The sequence below is a fragment of the Protopterus annectens genome, chromosome 2.part2 (assembly GCF_019279795.1).
Source record: "Protopterus annectens isolate FY-2018-M chromosome 2.part2, PAN1.0, whole genome shotgun sequence".
Lineage (NCBI taxonomy): Eukaryota > Metazoa > Chordata > Ceratodontiformes > Protopteridae > Protopterus > Protopterus annectens.
The window spans coordinates 565,955,779-565,978,428 of NC_056730.1; the positions used below are offsets into that span (position 1 = coordinate 565,955,779).

Below are 22,650 nucleotides of genomic sequence, written 5' to 3' on the forward strand. Positions count from 1 at the left end.
TAGAATTTTCTTAACTGGAGAGGAAAGCCTGGAATGCCTAGCCATCATTGAAAATGGAGAAACCATGCGGTCAATTTGAGGCCTGTTAGCTCTGGGTGAGTTCGTCCTGATGGATGAAATAGGAGGTCTGGACTTGGGTCCAGTGTCCAGGGAGGATGTATCAGATGAGACCAAAGGAAGGGAAACCAGAACTGTCGAGGCCAGAAGGGGGCAATGAGTATAACTTTGCTCATCAGCCTTTGTGCTTTCTGAAGAAACATGGGGATAAGAGGTAGGGGGGAAAAGCATAAAGGAGACGGGGGGGGGGGGGCAAACATGGACTTGAATGTCTCTCAGTGGCTGTCCCTGAGGAGGTATTAGGGCAAAGAACCTGCTGCATTTGTTGCTGGTTGGGGACGCAAAGAGGTTACAGCAAGGTAGACCTCATTTGTGGAATATCTTGTTTGCCACAGACTGATTTAGAAACCACTTGTGAGGTGTCAGAATAGTTCTGCTGAGTCTGTCTGTGAGAATGTTGGATTTCCCCAGTATGTATATTGCCAGTAAAAAGATGTTGGAGGAGATTGCCCATTGCCAAACTCTCATTGCTTCTCGACAAAGGGGTAAGATCTGGTTCTCCCATGTTTATTGATGTACCAGACTACTTACATGTTGTCCATTTCTATAGCAATAGTCCCTAGAGGAAGAAAGCTCTGTAAGGCCTGCAATGCTAGAAGTACTGCTCTCATCTCTAGAACACTGATATGCAGAGAGGTCTCCTGTTTCAACCACGTGCCTTGAACAGTTCATCCCAGGTAATGCCCACCCCCCCCCCTAAATGGGATGCATCCATGGTCAACGTGGCATTGGGGGGGAAGAAGAAGAAATGGACATCCTTCCTCAATGTTTCTTGAAAGAAGCCACCATGATAGGGAGTCTCTGCACACTCAAGATAGTTTTATGGGTTGACTCAAAGGATATCAGTGTAAGGACCATTGTACTGCTAGAGTCCATTGTAGAATTCTCATGTGAAGGCGAGCTGTTGGAATCAACATTATAAATGCAGCCATCAAGCCCAGTGCTTTGAGAACTAATTCTGCTAGTGACAAAGGAATAGTTAGAATATGTTTGATATGTAACCTTAAAGACACAATTCTGTTCAGAGGTAGGAAGGCTAAACAACTGTGTGTGTCTAGATGTGCCCCTATAAAGTCTATCACTTGGACTGAGTGAAGCTGAGACTTTTGTGTGTTTATAGTGATCCCCAATGTGTTCGGTAGGTGAAGCAGATAATTTCTTGCTTCTGTAAGTAGATGCCTGGTTGATGCAGTCAGGAGCCAGTCATCCAGATAAGGAAACACTCTGAATCTAAGCAGTCTCAAGTGAGCCATTGCTACTGCCATAGATCTGGTGAATATCCTGGGGGCTGTGGTGAGGCCAAAGGGCAGTGCTCTGAAATGATAATGACTAGCTCCCAGTCGGAGGTGGAGAAACATTCGGGACTGCCTGTCCATTTTGATGTGGTAGTACATATCTTGAAGGTCTATAGAGCACATCCAATCATTTTTCTTGAGAAAGGGTTGAATAAACTGTACCATGACCACCCAGAATTTTGAATTCTTTATAGACTTGTTCAGGGATGTCAGATCTAAGATCAGTTTCAGGTCCCTTGTCTTTTGTGGCACTAAAAAGAACCTTAACTGAATTCTGGATCCTATCTGGTCTGCTGGGACCTTCTTGATGGCCCTTTTTTCTAGCAGCTTTGTGATTTCTAGGGCTGCTGACTCCCTCTGATTGGGTAGAACATTGGGAAGATTTTTCTTTGGGTTGTGAGTTTTGGAAAAGGAATGTAATATCCTCTGGATATGATCCTTTGCACCCAATGGTCATTTGTAATGACTAGCCAGGCATTTGGGAGCAAAGATAGGCACCCTGCAACTGCCTCCAGAAAGGGACAATTGGGCAACTGCTTAGGAGCACTGAAAAAAATCTGTCTGAGAAATAATCTCTAGATCCTTGGTTCTGCAGACCTTCTACCCTCTCTGCCATGTGGGTGGTGTCTTCCATTATAATTATTTTGCCTCGGGGGGGGGGGGGTTCCTTGTGAATCCTGGAATGGTTCTTGTGAGTTTTGGAACCACAATTTCTTACCTCCATGTTTGTTTCTGGAAAAGGGCCTTTGTGGGGTAGAAAATTGCATTCCGATGGCAGACAAGGTCTTTCTGTCCTCTTCACAGTGGGAGAGAGTGTCTTTCATGGTAGGGCAAAAAAGTGATGATCCATCAAACTGAGCATTGATGAATGACACCTTGAATGGTTCCACAAAGTCACAAAGTCACATGCAGGCATGTCTACTTATGGTGATGCCTGAGCCAGCAGCCCCTGATGTACCTTCTGCAGCATTTGAGATTAGCCTCATGGACACATTTGAGATAGACTGCAGGGTAGCCATCCTAGAGGAAAAGGTCTTCTATTCCTCTTGAGACATGGACTCTGGGGCAGTGATACACAGTTTCTTCAGTAAGTCCTTCTGTAACCTGGTAAAATGAGCCAAGTAATTCACCAATTGAAATGCAAAGGTCACTGATGTGTACACCCACGTCCAAATCTGTCCAAAGCCCTAGACCCCTTGTTAGGGGGATGGACATTTGAACTTTGTTCATCTAGCTCCTTTTTTATGGCTGCTGCAACAACCATGGCATCTACCAGGCTACCTATTGTCTAGTAAGGTTTATCTAAAGGGGCACTGAGAATTTTGTCTACTCTTTTTTGGGATGGGCTCCATGGTATCCGGCTCCTTCAATGCCCTGTGGGAAACATGGTCTATGAGGTCATCCACAGACAGGGTCACCCAAGATATAGATGGGCCAAACTTGAAGGCTTCCAGAAACACAGACTCCTCTGAGGAAGGGCTTTGGGTAGACCAGCCACCTTTTTGTCTTAGGACTTCAAGGATGTCTCCAAAGAAAACATAATGGGGTGAAGATCTTGGGGGCTCTTCCCACTCATCAAAGTCGTGTATCCTCTGTCAAAGACTCCTGAAGGGAATCTAGGTGCCTCATTTTGCATAATCTCTTTTGGGGACCTCCTCAGTGTGGTGTTCTAGGGAGGTATTGGAAGAGAAGGGGAGCTCCATGGGTGGAGATATTTGGAAGCACTTTGGGGCTGGCTGCCCCTGAGGCAGAGGATGAGGAGGCTATGGCACAGAAGTTAAGATAGGGGTAGGATCCAAAGAAGGTAGGGTCGATGCAGTTCTTGCCTGATAGAGTACCCTCTCCACCAGCTTGAATGCAGGGGGATCCTCAGACACCAGTGGCAATCCCTTTGAAGCTAAAGCTCTCAGAGCAGACAACTGGGTCCCCCAATTTAAAGGAGGAGGAGAAGGAGCCCAGATGGTTACAGCCAAGGCACCAAGGGGAAACGACATCTCCAAAAGCTTCAGAGTTGAAGTAAACTCCCTTGGACCCGATGCTGCCATTTCAGCTCTGAGATCTGTCATAGGATCACAGAAGTTGTCAGATTCGAAGAAGACAAAGTCATCATTTCCTATGTGTCAGCTCTGGTTCCCTCCAGATCCAAGGGCTCCAAAACAGGAGGTCAGATTGGAGAAGGAGTAATCAAAGAAAGAAAGGCAAGTTGGTAGCTCATGGATCCAGTGGGGGACGGAGCAGGCAAAATCCCCATCTGAATCTGTATCTTGAGGAAGCTTCTCATCGTCCTAATCATCTCTGCTTCGGGTAGGCTTTGGGTAGATCTTACAGAGGAAGAGGTGGAGGGATATCTTGAGAGTTTCTTGGGGGTCTTGTGGAGAAATGGAGACCTTTGTCTTGGAGAAACAGACTCTGGGGAGAATCTGGGAGCTCAACTCTGAAGAGAAGTTATGCATGACTGTATCAGATCCAAGGGTTTTGGGTCTGACATCTTTAAGGCCTTGGCAGGTGGTTCAGAAGAAGATCTGGTGGGATACCAGGCAGGAGAGCATTTTCGATCCTCCCTGGTCTCCTTAGATTTCTTAGTAGAGGTTTGAGCCCCTGATTCCTTGGAAGATCCAGCAGACAGGGGAAGAAGGCCCTTCAAAATGAGTTTACTTTGTTAATCACTTAGAGCTCATGCGTTAAAGCCTACACAAATATTCACACAAGGTGTCTAAGTGACCAGGGCCTAAGCACTAAACACACTTCCTGTGGGCATCAGAGTTAGGGACCTTATGCCACAGGAAGTGCATTTTTTTAAAACCAGCAGGTTTTTTAGCCATACCAGAAATTTAAAAGAAAACAAAAGAAGTTTTTTTTTTTGTTAAGAAAAAAGATAGAAAAACAGGTAGAAAAAATTACCAACAATGGTACAGAGATAGGTATACCAGAGGGTATAAAGTTATTTAAAGAACGAATGAAACATAAAAATAATAAAATTGTGACTAGAAGGGTAAGAAAGAGTCTAAGAAAGAAACTAACATCAAAAAATTTTCACTAAACTAAATAAGTTTTAAACCACTCGCAACCTCAATGGATACTCGAGTAGCAAAAAAGCACAGAAAATGAGATCTGACGTAACCTGGAGGACAGGGGCATTATAGGTAAGGGAGGAGCTCAAGAGTCAGATTCTAAGTTATAAAAAAGTGCCCGAGTTGGATCTGGGGTTCAAATCCAAACCCACGAGTTGAGGAATGAATGAAAATGACATCAGATTTATAGTTTTCACTGTGGTACCAATACAGTTGGAACAGATGGTTGTCCTTTTCAATGTCTGAGGAAGTAACATGGAAAAACATCTGGATGATAAGTACTCCTTTTTGCCTATGACAAAAATATGCAGCTTAATAAAAAAGAGTGTAGAAATGGTGAAGAAAAACTTATTGGAAGGCTGTATGACATAACAACTACACACATTTTCATACGTTCATAGGTGTTTACTAGGCTAATGACCACAAGGGCCTTTTTAAGCCTAGCCATGAATCCCAAATCTCTGACAAGTTCTGATACCCTTGATTAGTGTAAGCATGGGTTTGGGAGATGAAACATTTACAAGCAGGGGCCTGAAAGATGAAGCATTTACAGGTTGCCTGTGTCCATTAGAGATGTAGGTGTCAAACTAGGAATGAATTTCCTGTTCTCCCATCCAATTGTCCAAGCTGCACTTGAATTGGGTTAGGAAGGAACTCTGCTCCTCAAGGATTGGGAGCCTGTTCCACAGATGGGGTAGTCTCTGGGATACATGCCTAGCTCTACAGCAGGTCCTATCTATATCACATTCAAGGTTTAAGTGTTTAAAATGGGTGATTCTGGTGCCATTTGTGGATTGTAGAAGATCCATCAGAGTGGGGTCTGACAATGCACTGTATGCCAGGCATAGTTTCCCCACAAAAGCCTGTAGGAGACAGAATACAAGGATAGGGCCTTGAGATGGTATGCATAAGACATTTTACTTATGCCCTGTATTCTTTTAGTGAGGAACCTCTGTAGACATTCTAACTGTTGGATATGCCTTGTTAGGCCATACCAACGGGGCATTGTACTCAATGATAGGTCTGATGAATGCCAAATACAGTGGGACAATGACTTCCCTGGACTTAGATGCCACACCTTTGTTTATAGGTTGCGCAACATAGAATGATTTCCTCACTACTGTAGACACATGATGGTCAAATGCTAGATTACTATCTATGTGTGTCCCTAAGTCCCTGACTACTGTGTCAGCTCTAAGGAGTGTGTTGTCATGATCATAATTACCAAGGGGTGGATGACTTCCAAAAGGGTACTATTATGCATTTTTTGGCATTTAGTTTTAATTCATGACTCTGACACCAGTTGTTTGTCTGCGTCAGCCCCTCTTGGAGAACATTTGTGTCAGTGTACGATTCAATGACAGCTCTTAATTTGCAGTCATCTGTATATTTAGTCAGCCAGAGACCACTGACACTGGCCTTGACTTTAGAGAAGTAAATACCAAAAAGGAGTGGTCCAAGGACTGATCCCTGATGAACTCCACTTGTGACTGGCCTCTTTGTAGAGGTGGACTCCCCAATTCTAACTTCCTGGGTCCTGTCTGTGAACTAGTAGGCTATCCAATAGGTGACATATGAGTTTGTATCTAACCTCTTAAGTTTGTCAGCAATGCCCAAGTGGGGTATTGTGTCAAATACCTTGGCTAGGTCAAGGTAGGCAATGCGAACCATTTTTCTCTCATCCATTGCGTTGGTTACCTTCTCAAAGAAGTCCACCAGGTTAAACATAAAAATCAATTGTCAAGTAATTCAGTGAAAGTCAAACGTTGATATAACTCTGTAAAGCATTGTTTGTACTGGAGAGTCAATCCTGCATCCACAACTCCCCAAGCCCTGCTACTTACACTAACTCCAAAACTGCTGTACCCTGAAGTAATGGGAATTCTTTAAGACAGTGCAGTTTAGAGCTTAGTGTACAGGGATACATAAATGCATTTTACTGTCTGCACTAAGCAGTGTCCAACATCTGTGTGGTCATCCTCTGCCTTGCTCACATTCAGGAATGATTATTCATCATTGTCAGCTTAACTCTAAATAAATTCATCTTCTTACCTTTACATACCTTCATACACCTTCATAAAAAAAAAAAAAAAAACTAAAGGTAGCTGTGAAACCAAGAGGCCCAGGAATAATAGCTGACAAGCTAGCACCTACATTAAACAACTTGCTGTACAAATTGTTACGAGGTCTATTGAAATGCTGCATTACACATTTATACAACAGAAGGTGGTATCCAAGACAACCATGCAAACCACAGTCATCTCCTAACTTAAAAGAATCCCACCTTAGTAACTGCAAATCTGTGCACTTCTGTGACTAAACTGATAGAATTGTTTACAGGTGATCTTTTGAACATAGCCACCATCTCAGACATTCAACAGCGGCTTTCTCCATGTTCACATCATTAATTTACCTTGCTCAGTGCCTGTGACAACAAAGAAACCATACCTCTTAACTTCATAGCAGAAGAAATCTGGACAAAGCCAAAAATAATGGGAGGAGGGGCAAAGACCCCAAAACAGAGACGTATGTTAAATACTGATCTTATAAACATAGAGAGTTGCTAGAATAAGAGGTTTTCTATTAACATGCATGTTTTGAAGGCTATGAAATATGAGACTCAAATGTCAATTATTATTTAGTGGCTTTGGTTTTCAATGATTTGCCAGAAAACCAGAAATTTTATGAGAAACATCAAAAATATGAGGCAAACATCTGAGCATTCTGTGAAAATCTGGAGAATTGAGAGGTATGATGAGAACTCATCTTGATATAGGAAACAGCCCTGCAGCATCCTTCCTTAATGTTTCTAAACCATTCACCATCCTAAACCATAATAAATTTATGACCAGGTTGAAATGTTCTAGCATGACAATGTGGACAGACAATGACTTCATGGCTATCTCAGTGCTACTTCATAACTCAAGAAGGTCACTCTGGGCATCTGCTAGGGGCTCTTTGGCCATGGTACAACACTATTCTCCATTAATGCAGGTAAAAAACAGGCCAGTACTATACAAGTATCATTTTATTGCAGTCTACAAAACTACTAGTTCCTGGTACAGACTGACCTGTAAAATCAGGAGTTCAAAAAAGATATAGGTTTCCTGTAACTTGGGGTTTGGTCCTACTAACACAAAAGTCATCATGACACTGGTAAGTAAAAAGTAGAAAGGTATCTAATGGTGGGTATACTGGAGGACAAAAAGTTGCAAACAATGTGAAAAAGCAGCAATGAATACTAATAGAATACTGGGATGCAAATGGAAACAAGATAAATGGTAAGTCTGTATGCAGAACAGTGTGAATGCTTCTGGTGGCCTGATATGTTCCAAGACATGGGATAAAGAATGGCCATAGAAAGGTAACGTAATGGTATTTGGTGCTTGGTATACATCAGGTATGACAGAAGTAGAGGATAGGAAATCCTGCAACCTGCTGTCTTAAACCAAGGGAACAATGGGGTGGGACTTCATAAAATGTTTATATACCTCAAACAGAGCCATAGACATCAAGTGTCCATCCGTCTTTAAAGAGACGGAGAGTTAAAGAAGAATAAGAAAATACCATCTGAGGATAGAATGTGAACATTTCTGGGAAGCAAATTTAAGCTTTTTAAAGAAGGGTTACAGAACAAGTAGCAATAGTAAACAAACGTGAGTGACAGAATTCTAGAATGCACGGGACAGACAAATTCCTATGGGGTGTAGGGGAAATACAGGTTAATTCAACTCCACAGCTTATCAAATAGATAGAGAAAAGTACTTACTCAGCCAGATTCAAAAAGAATTGCTCTCAGTGTAAGTCTGCCATGATTCTGAAAGACTTGTTCTTAGTGTAACTCACTCACTTTTGTGCAAGGCCTACCTATCTGTAATCAGGCTTACACTGGGGGGCCCGATTACAATAGACCTGCTCTCAGTGTAAGTGGTCACTTACACTGAGAGCAATTTTTTTTTTAATTGGGCCCACTATGTAAGCCACCATGAACTCATCTACTATCTTAATTTATGCTTCCCAACTTTGGTTAATTTCAGCCTTTTCATTTTGTCAGTCTAACAGCAATCCATCACACAGTGCCATTTAATAGCTTAATGTAGCACATCTGCAAAAAGGCTGACCCTTCATGAGATGAGTCATAAAAGTTAACTGGCTGTGGGGAGGACCATATTTCTGTGTCATGGTGAATTGTGTAAATGTAATACTATTGTCTGTTGTAATGCCATGAGTAAAATATTTCATAAACAGTACATTCTAATTTGAACAGAAGGCAATATACATAACACTCAAACCTGAAGCTCCCTTTTTCTTCTCTGACCATACAATTTCCAAAATGCAGTCAGTGTATCCTTTGTAGTATGCATATGTATAAAGAAAATACTGGTGCCAAATAAATACCAACAGGTTCTGATTTACAAGTATTTTTCAAGCAATACCACACAGGCAAATGGAAGTTAAGACAAAATCTCCAGCCCTAATCCCATATCAGTCAGTGCATGAGAGTCACCTCTGTTTGATATGGTTTTGGCTGCTGGTGAATGTGTAAGGTACAGTATAAAAGAATTATGTAGGACAATTTTTGGCAGCAGATTTCTTTCACATGTTACAGACTCAGGCTGTCCAAATATAATAAGTGTATATGTTACTGATAGGTCATGCACATGTCCTACCCCCCAGCCCCTAATATAAATTTAAGGGGCATTTGGGAGTTAGTGGGGATATTAGAATTATATGAAATCATATATACTTTACAACATGAATCCCTGCATAATGTCTAATTATGATGATGATAGAAATTTGATTTTAGATTACAGAAAAATAATTATTAACACTAAAAAGTTTTTATTTGGTCCAGATAAAAGATTTATAGCTGTATATGTTGTACAATGATGTACAGCAATCATGAAGAGCAAAATATCCATGTTTCCACTTCTCACACTGGATTGGCACTCTGTGTTGCTTTCTATAAACACACCACACACAGACACACACACACACACACACACACACACACACACACACACACACACACACACACACACACACACACACACACACACACCTCAGTTACTCCAGTCTGCATGTTGCAAGTTAACTAGCATCACAGACAGGCTTTGCACAAAGGTTGAGAATCCTGTTGTTTGCTTGTGAACTTTTAATGCTCTATTTCATAACACTGCTGATGGAATTATCGTTAGTTCTGAAATATATCTTTATCAGAGATTCACAGCCAAACATGCCTCCTGTTTCTGTTTTTTTCCCTTTCTCTTAATTCTCTTTAAAAGCTTGTGATCACTCAGACTTCGTATTCACTCTCTCACTTCCATGATACGTCAGAGAACTGCCCATTGCCTTAAGAAAACTAAATGAACTTCCATAATATACCTCTGGAGATAAAAGAGTATATGCATAACTGAAACTTCTGCCATCACGTAATTTTAAACTGCATAGTTCAAAATAGGCTCTGAAGGGTAGCCCAGCATTGTAGACAGCAATCTTGTTGGCTTGACACAGATTACATTGCAATTTGTGTGCCTAACGGGAAGCACATGGATACTAGAGCTGCAGTGGCACTAGCTGAAGGCTATGCCTCTGTGCTATAGTGTGTAGGTGTGTGCGTGGGTGGGTGGGGGTTGGCAGTGGAGGGACTCCATAGGTGGGTTTTTAAAGGAGCCACATTTCATGCTCAGTTTGTGTTTGCATGCTCCTGCACTCCCACTCCCCAGTCAGAACACAAGAAATATTCTCATTTTTTAAGTGTTTATTAATTGCACAATTTTAAATATCATTTAAATCAATCAGACCTGCTGCTGGTTTTGCTCTAAACTACTCAGCATGTAGGATATGTTTGACACTGGATGGATTATATATATCACCAGTGTTTGCTTCATTAACATAATGCAGTCACTTTTCAATTTGCTTGCAAGAACTTCTGTCCCTGAAACACAAGTATTGATCTTTCTGAACCTCCCCCACGCTGTTATTACACTGCTTTAAATTGTTCTGCCTCTTTATGCACTTGATGTACATTAGCATTTTAAAGCATGCAATGACTCTGTTTTACAAAATGCAATGCGCTCTACAAAGTCACTTCAAAATTCTTACCCCTTCCATAGGAATCCTGTCATTTGGGGCTATTCTGTGTGTTGAATGTAAACTCCTTAGATCGCGTGCTCTCCTGATCGAATCCTGATAGGGGAATGCTGCGTGGCGATGAGTCGAGTTTGACCTCATACTGTTCTGCCCGTACCTGAGACCATCCAGTAAACGAACAAGCAGCAAGTTGGCTGGCAAGTCGTCAATATCACCATATACCAGAGTTCTGCATTCCGGACACCTTAGCTCTTTCCCAGCTGTTTGGATCCTCTGAAGACAAGACTTACAGAATGTGTGTTGGCATGGCAACACCTTGGCTGTGACATCAAGCTTTTCAAAACATATAGGGCATTCTAGTAGCTCCAGTAAAGCCAAATCTTCCATTTTACAACAGTACCCCAAAGTCTGACATTAACGAGGTTACCATGATGTAATTAGTCTGGGAAAGAAAAAAACAGAAACAGAAGACAGCTCTTTAAATAACAGCTGCATTCAGGTTCTAGGAACTACACTTGTGGATTTACCTCCTAAAACTAGTTGTCTGTATAAAGAGAAGCTGCAGCTGGTTTGTAATTTTTTTTCTGCCCACAATGTTTAGCAGCATCTGACTGTGAATATTCCAAGGCCTCCGAATGTACTAACAAGCTTCCCACACAGTGAGGCAAATGTTAGTCACTGCTGAAGAGATGAAGCTCTGTGTGTGCGTGCGTGCATGTGTCTGTGTGTGTGTGTGTGTGTGTGTGTGTGTGTGTGTGTGTGCACTGTGTGAGCTGCGTTCCTGCAGCCGTGCATCTTCTGAAACAGCATTTCATCAAAGCCAGTCAGAGAGATGAATGGCTTCTGTAACTGATTGATCAAATCCCAGAACAGTATTATTTCATCTGTGAGAAGATATTTGAAGGATTTCCCCAAGGAATGATATTCTTATAACAAGCTGACTTTCAATGAAAGTATAGCTTAGTGAAGAAGGCAAATCTGTAATTTATTTGCTTTTTAAGGGTATGTTTTTTTTTTATTGTAGGAGGTACTGTATATGTATGTTTGTATGCATGTGCACACACTGAATCTCTTTAGGCTGTATAAAAAACTACAAATCATGCACCATCATGACATACAAGCCCTCTACCATAACTTTATACTAGAAATCTGTGCTATCCTCTGTATTAGCTGAATATTGAGTTGGTATGTTATCATGGACAGATTTTAGTCTCCAAAAGAAAAAAAACCCAGAATGTTTACATTCAGAACTTTTTCAGAGTCAAAGCTAATCAAAAGTGTATGTGTGTGTGTGTGTGTGTGTGTGGGGGCAGTCACACATCATGATTTTACAACTGCACTTACTCATTCATACTTTTGAATTTCTTTAAAATTTCACTTGTTGCGTACCACAATACCTTGTCTGGCTGGTGGTCGGGTCAGACTAGAGAATTTGGGAGTCCCAAACAAATTTTGCAATGTTACCCCCCCCCCCCCCATCAGGAGTAACAGAATTGGCTGCCAGACCAAAATTACACTGTTATGAAATATATCCATGCAAATGCTAACCCAGACTAATTTAGCAAACTGTATATCGCAGGACTACCTAGAAGAAGCAGTCTAATTCAGTTAGCCTTACCTGGGCTGGGCAAATGATTTTATCAGTACTGCAGTGCTGCAGTGTCCATTACAGAACCAAAAATAAAATAAAATAAACAAAAAGCAAAAGAAAACAAAAAAAGTGCTTAAATTCTAAAAAGAAAAAAATCTTTCCTTTTAAATTGTAGTAAACTGCTTGCTACAATGTGCAATGTAACAAGCAGCTGCTACAGTTTATGTCACATATGGAGCGCTAAGTGCTTCAGTTCTGATCAGAAATGCAATACTGGCATTTGAATGCCAGTGATGCACTGCACAAAGACTAAAAAGTGTCTGCTGATCACTCCTCGTAGTAATCTGCACCACACTACCTACATTACTGCTAGGTTTCAGGGTTCAAATCTGACTTTTACTCACTGTCTATGTGGCACTTGCAAGTTTTGACTTTGTCTATATAGATCTTTTTTGGGCATTATGCCTTTTTTACCGCATTCCAAAAACCACGCTAGTTGATTGGCTATATATTTCAGTTATGCTTTCCCTAGTATCCTCAGCCATAGCTGAAAATGTCATAGAAGAAGGATTAGTTCACTTACTTGGCTAACAAACAAATTAAGCTAGTATATTAAAAATTAAATGTTTGTTTCACAGAGTTGATGTTATCCAGAGAGAAGTTAAGAACTTAAAAAAAAGAAAAGGGATTAAAATTTAATTAAAATTCCTATATGTTTCACAGGGAATTAACAGAATCAGAGGTCTTGGAAGAATTTCTAGAGCAAGAAAGCATTCAAACAGAAAAAAACAAGGTCTAGCAGGGATCTCAGGCAGAACTGACATAATTAGCAGAGTCAAAAAGATTAACAAAGTCAGCGAACCTAAAGCAAAAGCTGGGGAGGGGTGGAAGGGCAGTACATGTTTTTTTCTGCTCAAATACTTCAATATTCTAAATTCCAGCTCCTTGAGATTTTGGATACATTTGATAAAGTCACTTTACCACATCACTACCTGCTACAGATCTCTTTAAGTGTTACCTAAGGACCACAATAGGTACCATGACAAGTTTGAGTGCATGCTTTTCAATCTCAGAAACATGGCAATGTCATCTGGTGCCCTGTGCAATTCCCCAAACCTCAAGTTGAGGACAAAAAAAAAAAGAAAAAAACTACTGCACTCTTGTAACTATAGAAGGCTGCTTGTTACAGCTGTAACAAGTGTATCAAATAGCTTGTTACAACTGTAACAAGTATAACAAACAGCTTGTTACAGTTGCTATCACACAATCACCACTGATTGTATCAGCCATTACAATAAATATTGTATTGGGGTACATTAATGAAGTTGCAGTATCCTCAAAGCTTCGTAAATCAGTGCTGGTATGTGGTGTACAGGGATAAAGCCTGACTATAACCCAGATGGTTCTGCTTTCATTAGCAGCTCGGGTATCTGACCAAATAGCAGGTTGGAATAGGTGTTACTGTCCCTGCTGGGTTGGTGGTTCTGTGGGCATCTCCTGTGATGACCCCTGGTGGAAGACAGGGCACCACATTAGGAGGCATGTGCCAAAGGGGCAAACAGGGTGGGGACAAGGCTGAGCTGCTGCAGATATGCTACACATTTTTACTACATGCCAGCAAACATGGATGGACGGACCACAAGGATTAAAAGGGAGGGGGGGGGATTAACAGAGGTAGGGTAAAAAAGACCCCTCAGCAGATGTGAATGGCCAGACCACTAGGATACCCTTAAGTTCCATATTGGCCCCAGCCCTACAGAGTTAGTCCATGGGGGTAAGTAGGTAGCCAGTAAAACTGGTGATGGATGTAGGTCACTGGGTAAGGTGGCATAGGGATACACAGCAGGGAGACAGATCTCAAACAAAAAATATCATTGCCTCTACTGTGTTCACATGCCATCAGACCTGTTAATTGTGTCCCCCTAGTAGGTTGCCCCTGGGGAAGGTGTCACCCCTCACCCTGACATAAGTTACAGCTTTGTTGATTCTCAACATCTTAACTCTAGGTGACTTCAGTTATCCTTCCATCCATTGAGAGTCTTACACAAATAGCAATAAATGCACCATGTATTTTCTAGCTTTGACTAATATTGACTCCTAGATCAAACTATCCAAGTTTCCACAACAAGTAGAAACAATTTGAACTTGTTCTTACAAATGCTACCTTTAACCAGAAACCTACTAATTTTGTCATGCTCCTTGATCAGATCTAACAATAAGACTATCACGGTTTCCCCCAGAATAAATAATAAGTTGCCCAACTATGTTTAGGTACTGCTCCAAAGCCATTCTTACAGTCCTATATGAGTGTCTTAAGAATTTCAAAAGTAGTTTGCCCCCCTGCTGGTCTGATCTCTGATGCCACCACATTTGCTCTGATTATGATGCAATTTCACCAGAAAAGTTAACATCAAACCCCTTTTCCCTTTTGGCAGAATTCCCACATTAATACCAATTGAATACATACCTAAGAATATCTAAAACTTGCAGCAGATTCTATAGCTTTCCCAGTTAGCATTCTCATAGACCGATCTATCTCAGAATCATATGTCCCACAACCCTGGAAAACCTCAATTATTATACCCTTACATAAAGGTGGTAACACCAGTGAGTTATCTAACTACTGGCCCATCTTTATACTTTCACCTCTACCTAAAATCCAAAAAAGGGTATTAATTCTAAACTACTAAAACATCAAACAGACAATAAATTACTTGCACCCACCCAACACAGTTTTCATCCAGCTCACAGCACAACTACAGCCTTACTTTCATTTACCAACATTGTAAACAAAGCTCTTGATGCTGTGATACTAACTTCAGTTATACTACTTGACCTATCAAAAGCTTTTGATAAAGTCCCACTCTAAACTACTTTTGCAACTTGAAACAATAAATTGCTCCCTACACACTTTAACCTGGTTCTATAACTATCTTCAAAACAGAAAACAATCTGTCAGATGGCAAAGTAAGCAATCCAAACACCTAATCTACAACACAGGAGTCCCCAAGGGTCTATTCTTGGGTCCTTGCTTTTTAATATATTTATTAACAATCTCCATAAAGCATCCCTGCAAAGTACACTCATTCAATACACTGACGGTTCAACAATAATTACATCCTCTAACAACATCTCTGATCTCCTAAAGCTAACACAAAACGCATTTACTTCCATCGAATCCTGGCTAAATGAAGCTCAACTGCTACTTAATCCCAAAAAATCAAAATGTTTACTCTTCTCATCCAAACCTCCAACTCTAGACTTAAAATGTTCTCACAAAACAACACAGAAATTTAAATTGTAAAAACCACCATACTACTTGGCATCACAATTGATGATAAACTCTCTTTTGAAAATCCCATACTCAGCGCAGAAAGCATATGACAGGGTGCCTAGAGAGGAGTTTTGGTATTGTATGAGGAAGTCGGGAGTGTCAGAGAAGTATGTAAGAGTGGTACAGGATATGTACGAGGGTAGTGTGACAGCGGTGAGGTCTGCGGTGGGGGTGATGGATGCATGTAAGGTGGAGGTGGGATTACATCAAGGTTCAGCTCTGAGCCCTTTCTTATTTGTAATGGTGATGGACAGGTTGACAGACGAGATCAGACAGGAGTCCCCGTGGACTATGATGTTTGCAGATGACATTGTGATCTGTAGTGAGAGTAGGGAACAGGTGGAGGAGACCCTGGAGAGGTGGAGATATGCTCTAGAGAGAAGAGGAATGAAGGTCAGCAGGACTAAGACAGAATATATGTGTGTGAATGAGAGGGAGGATAGAGGAATGGTGAGGATGCAGGGAGTAGAGGTGGCAAAGGTGGATGAGTTTAAATACTTGGGATCAACAGTTCAGAGTAATGGTGAGTGTGGAAGAGAGGAGAAGAAGAGAGTACAGGCAGGATGGAGTGGGTGGAGAAGAGTGTCAGGAGTGATTTGTGACAGATGAGTACCAGTAAGAGTAAAAGGGAAGGTCTACAAGAGGGTAGTGAGACCAGCTATGTTATATGGGTTGGAGACAGTGGCACTGACAAAAAGGCAGGAGTCAGAGCTTGACGTGGCAGAGTTGAAGATGTTAAGATTTGCACTGGGTGTGACGAGGATGGACAGGATTAGGAATAAGTATATTAGAGGGTCAGCCCAGGTTGGAAGGTTTGGAGACAAAGCCAGAGAGGCAAGATTACATTGGTTTGGACATGTGCTGAGGAGGGATGCAGAGTATATTGGGAAAAAGATGCTAAGGATGAAGCTGCCAGGTAACAGGAAAAGAGGAAGGCCTAAGATAAGGTTTATGGATGTGGTGAGAGAGGACATGCAGGTGGTTGGTGTGATAGAGCAAGATGCAGAGGACAGGAAGAAATGGAAACAGATGATCTGCTGTGGCGACCCCTAACGGGAACAGCTGAAAGAAGAATAAGACGAAGCGCAATCAAAAAGACCCATTTTAAGCTCGGCAAGCTCTATAGGCATAAACTCTATTTGGACAAGTTCACCAAGTTAAAGCTAGCAAACAGTCTACTTCTCCCTTCTCTCCTCTATGGTAACCCCATATTCACTAACCTAAACACATCTTTCACGAACAAACTACAGTCATGCTACTATAAAATAGCTAAGTTATTCTCCAATACGCCAACTCGCACACATCACTGCCTGACCATTAAAACTATAAACTGGCTTGATTTCCCTTATTACCTTTATTACACTCAACTTACTCTTACCCACAAATTGCTATATACCCCAAAATACCGCCCATCTCTTCAAACAATAATACAAACTTGCACCCCAACTCAAAATCTTAAGTCTTCTAACAAACAACTCCTAATTGTAACCAAACCCAACAGCAGAGTTGGACAATGCCTTTATTCCCATGCTGTTGCTAAACTATGGAATGCACTTCCTCTCTCTATCACCCAACTAGCCTCTATAAATACTTTCAAAACAGCACTGAAAGAACTCTGTCTCAATAACCATGTCTGTTGCTGTAGTAACATGAGTAAACCATCTTAAATATATTTTTACTACAACGTCCAATAATTTTTTACAACCTCTTCTTATAGCAACATATTGTTTTTTTCTTAGCTTCTTTAGTTTCCCCTCTATTACTGTATAATTAACTTATACTTTTCTTAATGTACATTAGTGACTGTATTAACAAACATTAGCACACTAATTGTAAGGTTTTCTAATGTATCTCTGCCTTAATCTTATATTTTTGTGTAACTCTGCTACAGTTGTAATATTTAATCTGATATTATATAAAATTTCTGTAATTGTTGGAGCTTTTCTCCCCCAGGGCCTCCACTGAAAATAGGACTTTTTGGCTCAGTGGACTTTCCCGGTCAACAAATGTCAATAAATAAATAAATAAATAAATTAATTAATTAATAAATACCTGTTATAATATAAGGAGAAAAATGTATTGTTCTTATAAAAAAATTTCCACCATCAGTCTGAAGAATTAGTATAAGCAGGTTTGCATGCATATTAAAAGCATTATTAGGAAGAGTAAGACTGAATAAAGATTGAAGGTAGTTAATTGTTTGAAGATAACCACAAGGCTTTTTCCCAACTGTGTTAGGAGTATTTAAAGTAATGCCCTGTATTGCACCAAACTCAAAAAGAATGGCTCTATCTATTTGGATCCTGAAGCCATAGCAAATGTTCAGACTTAACAAATCTAGCAGACCTGTTTTCCTTCCCTTGAATCTTTAAACTCTGCTCTTCTCTTTATCACTATGAACCAGATCGTGAAAAAAAAAAAGAAGAAAAAAAAGAGGCTGTCTTATCATAGCACAAAATATGTTATTTTTAAATTCCTTCAAAAGATTTTTAATCTTTGCCTCTACAGGGTGTGTGTCTCTATGGCATAAGGGCAGTGTTGTAACTACTCCAATATGGTTCAGGGTTAATCTCAACACTCGATTCTAGTCAATACAGTTTTGCGAAGGTTAAATCTTGCCTACTTAATTTAGTTGGCATTGTTGAATGTGTGACTGATGGTGAGTCATTCTGTCCATGATGATTAATATGCCTTTACTAAGGAATTTGACATGATTCCCCATGCATTTGTTGTTGATAAACTTACTACCTTAAAATTAACCCCTATATTACTCTATGGATTGATACTTGGCTCTCTAATTGCAAACATCGTGTGAGAGTTGCTGGTAACTTCTCATCTACTGGATTTGTCACAAGTGATATCCCTCAGGACCCTGTGCTGGGTCCTCTGCTCTTTGAAATCTTTTTCTCTAATATGAAGACAGATGTTCGAGACTTCTGGTTGACAAAGTTTGTAGCTGACTATAAATTGAGTGTCATTACTGATTCCCCACAAACCTTTATATTTTCCTAGAAGGGCTACATACAGTCAGCAACTGGTGATATGACTTTAAAAAAATATAGTGTAGTCCCATTTGAGAAACATTTCTTTCCCACTGAGTATTAAATAGGTGGAACTTCACTTGACATTGATCCAGTCATTAGAGATTTAGGCACTTTGTGTAACAATAAACTGTCCTTTTATCATTAAGTATTATAGTAAAGATTTTTTTTTTCATTGGCCAGTTTATTATCAGATATTTACACTCAACATCCAAAGAGGTCTTAGGTCCCCTATATTCCTCCCTTATTAGGCTGATCATTGGATATAACTCTTTGATTGGCTTGGACCTTACTGAACATGAATCTAGGCTTCAAAGGCTCTGTGTTTCCTAACTAGGAAGCTCAAAGGCTTGGCAACTTTCTCAGCTGTCTAGACAAATTAAAAAATATATCTCACTTTTTTCCATTTTTCTATCTTGTACAGGTGGCTACATGGAGACCTCTGCCTTGCCTTTTGGAATATGAAAGGCCCAGTTTTACTAGAGCTTCTTTACCTCAAAAGCACTGGCAATATCAGAAACACTCATTCCAAAACTCTCAGCTTACATCATAGCATAAATAGGACTTCTTGGAGAAACAAGTTCATTATCCAAAGGATTTGCTACCTATAGAACAAACTTCCCATGAATGTTAAAAGGCATAACACCTTTTCTTCCTGCATTTAATTCTTGATGGCTGGATGTGTCCATATAAATTTACGCCAGAGATTAGCAGTATATCCATTACTGAGAAGTAGGTAAATCTACTGCCAATAGCTCAGAGGGTATATTACCAAACTATACATTGTTTAAGCCACCTGCCTACTACTTGCCTATTTATTTATTTGCATATGTTTACTGGCAAAGCCCAATTGGGTCTAGAAGGAAGCCTTGGGAGGAAAACTTAAACATCGCATAGAACATAAAAAAATAGTAAAAGTAAAAAAACACACCTTCCTTACTAGAGGTTTCAGTCCACCAGGAAAAATGCAATTAAATGTAAAATACTTGTAGTAAAAAAAAATTATCTGTGAAAGCACATACATCTGTGGTTGAATAAAGAAGAGTTTTTACACTGGAACTACCTGCCATTTTTTGGACTACAAGTGTTTTACATAAAAAAATAGTAATTATCAGAATTAAAGTTCATGTAATTGAGATATACCAAATGTAAACAATCACCTACGCAACAGTTTTTCAATAAAGAAAAATAATACTCCAGATCTGAATGGAAGATTAACAAATCATATAAAATACTAAGATATAAGAATAGAAAATAAAAAAAAAACAAAATCAGGCTACAGCATCAGTGCAAGGCATGGAGTCTGGCAGAACAGAAACGTATAACTCGGTAATCAACACGCAACAATAATACACAGCATGAAACTCTTCTCTGAAATTTGAATGACACAGTGGAACTTGACTGGCTGAATTAAAGCTTTTGTCAGTGATGCTCCCTGGGAAAAAAAGACTTTATACAAGAGTTATGTACATTTGCATTTAATAAGCAAGCATTAAAAGAGTAAGTAAGGGAGCTGTAGCAGAGTTAGGAACCACAAGGAAAAGTTACTTTGTGCATAAAAGCTTGTAATAGGAAAATTGTAGTTCATGTTTATTTGCTATTTGTATGCTATTCTTTGAGCATTAAAGATCTGCTCAGGTAAAGCAGGTTTTTAGTTGATATGCTGTTCTGGACGGGAGAGACAAGCGCAGATCCAAGAGTCAAGAAGAAAATATTTTAGGGCAATTTTAAAGCTATGCATATTTTGGAATTGTCTGAGTACAGTAGATATTTGGATCCAGAGCTTTGAGATGTAGTTTATATACAGAGAATCTTCAAAATTGGGAGACTTTCAAGTGTATGTGAGGTGCTTGTCCGAGGTGTGTGCACCACAGGAGTGAACTTAAAGATGGACACTGTTCATTGACAGTGAATTTTCTGAACTGATTTTAGTTAAATTAGTGTAAGTAGGTTAGGTAGTTCCAGCCATTGCAGTTTGTAGTGGACCTTGCAAAGGTGTGTTCTGCTGGAGTAATTAGCAGCAACTTTGGCAATTTCTTTGTAACACCATGCAAATATGGAGATCTGACATGTTTGTAAGTTGGTGAACATGGGGAAGGCATAAAGTAGCTCTTGGAGAAGTTAGGTAGTTGCAGTGGTTTTTGTGGCTTAAGGTTTTGTTATGTACATCAGACCAAACTTCTGGTGAGTTTCCTTGATAGCCTGGTAGATGTGGCGGGTGATGTTTAAGCTTTCCTCTATAGTAATATCAAATTATTTAGTATGCGGAACTACATCTAAACTTGTAGTATCTCCAGATGTGACTATAAATGGTGACAAATTTTGCTTGCTGGCTTTGGGAGTGCATTACTTTAGTTTTCATTGGGTTCAGTATTCTTAGAACTAGGAGTGTATTGAGAAAAAGGATTCCTGAATGCAGACTAGATGGCTGGTAATGGTGGGAAAGTCCAACTAGGCATAAATCCCATTTTCAGCAAAACCCCCAAGAGAAAAGCTCCATAATCATAACCATGTTATTAGTGAAGATGTTGAATGATAAGGGGCCTAATATAGAATATTGGGGTACCCCCTTCTGATCTTGGTAGGTAGAGGTAGCATCTTGGAATCTAATACACTGCAGTCTGTTACTCAGATAGTTGAAGAAGCAGGATGTGTTTTGGTTGAGGAGTCCGTACATGGTGTCTATTAGATTGGCATGGGATGCAGTGCCAAATGGTTTCTAACAATATTTACAGACTGAAGGGGTCATTTGCTAAACAAAATAATCATGGGATTAGTTGAATTAATGTATTGCAGAACACAAAGCAAAGAATAAATAATTCAAATGAAATAAGCTGAAGAACATGTCAGTAACTGTTTTCCATAGCAAATAATTGACAGTGTGATTTCTAACTGTGCAACAGCAATAATTCACGTCTTTTAGGAGATTTCTCTATCCTTTGAGTTGGTGTTATAGTGGCATTGGTATATATCAGGGGGAGTGTGTTGTTGGGGGGCCTTGTCCCCCTGAAAAAACACAACACTTTTGGTATTTCAGCTGCTCAGCACTGTGGAGATCAACGTTTCATATTAGAACCCAAGTTCATTGATCAACTGACTTTAGTGGGGAAGAGAGTAAAGAACACCACAATCTCACAAGCTTAAATATGAAAATGTTTCTCATAGAATCAGTAGTAGTTTCAAAGTTATATGTTCCGGAAATTCTTGACTATAATAATTGAAGAAACTTCTCATACTGGAGAGTAGCAGATTAACAGTGTTGAAGTAGCAAGAAGATCTGACTATGCACAGAGAAACAAAATGATGTGGCGATCATTCTAACACAAATGAAACAAAAGAGTGCACCATGTGTTAGCATGAGGCAGGAAGGCACTGAATTGCTTAAAATATGGTTAGAAGATGACATTAGTGAGTAGAAGGTCAAATATTATGAATACTTCCACCAGAAGCATCCTGGATTAAATACTTTTCCTTGGCTCCAGACTATAATTCTGAGACTTGTAACAGCAAATCCCGAAATTATGAATAAATGTACAGAAATGCAGGAAAATAGCTAATATTGAACACCACAGTTCTTCCCTTAAAGTTGTAAGGGGTACAAGCCCCCATGCTCTGACTGTGTGTGTGTGTGTGTGTGTGTGTGTGTGTGTGTGTGTGTGTGTGTGTGTGTGTGTAAAGTTCACCGAACCGGGAAAAAAAAAGACTGCAAAAAGCTTTTGCAGGGGGGAAAGCCACACACCTACACTACACAAATGCAGGAGAAAAAGCCCCCCTGCACCCCCCACACCACCCCTACTTATATATACTAACTCTGAAATTGCACAAACAGTAAAAAAAAAAAAAAATCACACACAGCCAACACACACACTCATACCTACACCTCCCTACTCTAATCCACATGTACAAGTTACAAAAACACTCACGCACACTCACTCACCTTAAACCGTAGACACCATCCCAGCCGAACACTTCCATATGATAACGAAAATGCATAAGTGCAAATTCTACATAGTCCTATTCACGATTATGCACTTTTGTTATTTTGAGGTTTTGGCTTCATGGACACAACCTGCTGAAATCCGATACTAAAGCAATTTGTGTTTAATGA

General features: G+C 40.0%; 1 protein-coding gene across 2 annotated transcripts in view; it reads right to left on the bottom strand.

Annotated features, from left to right (window-relative positions):
• The window catches only part of SH3RF2 (SH3 domain containing ring finger 2), a 1,223,737-nt gene extending 1,212,460 nt beyond the window's left edge, over positions 1 to 11,277 (bottom strand). Inside the window, exon 1 of one of the 2 annotated variants that reach the window (XM_044064026.1) lies at positions 10,589 to 11,277. In XM_044064026.1, the coding sequence (XP_043919961.1) occupies positions 10,589 to 10,963 (375 nt within the window). In that variant the 5' untranslated portion in view covers positions 10,964 to 11,277. The remainder of the gene's footprint in view (positions 1 to 10,588) is intronic. The other variant, XM_044064025.1, reaches the window with a different exon arrangement.
• Positions 11,278 to 22,650: the final 11,373 nt, after the last annotated feature.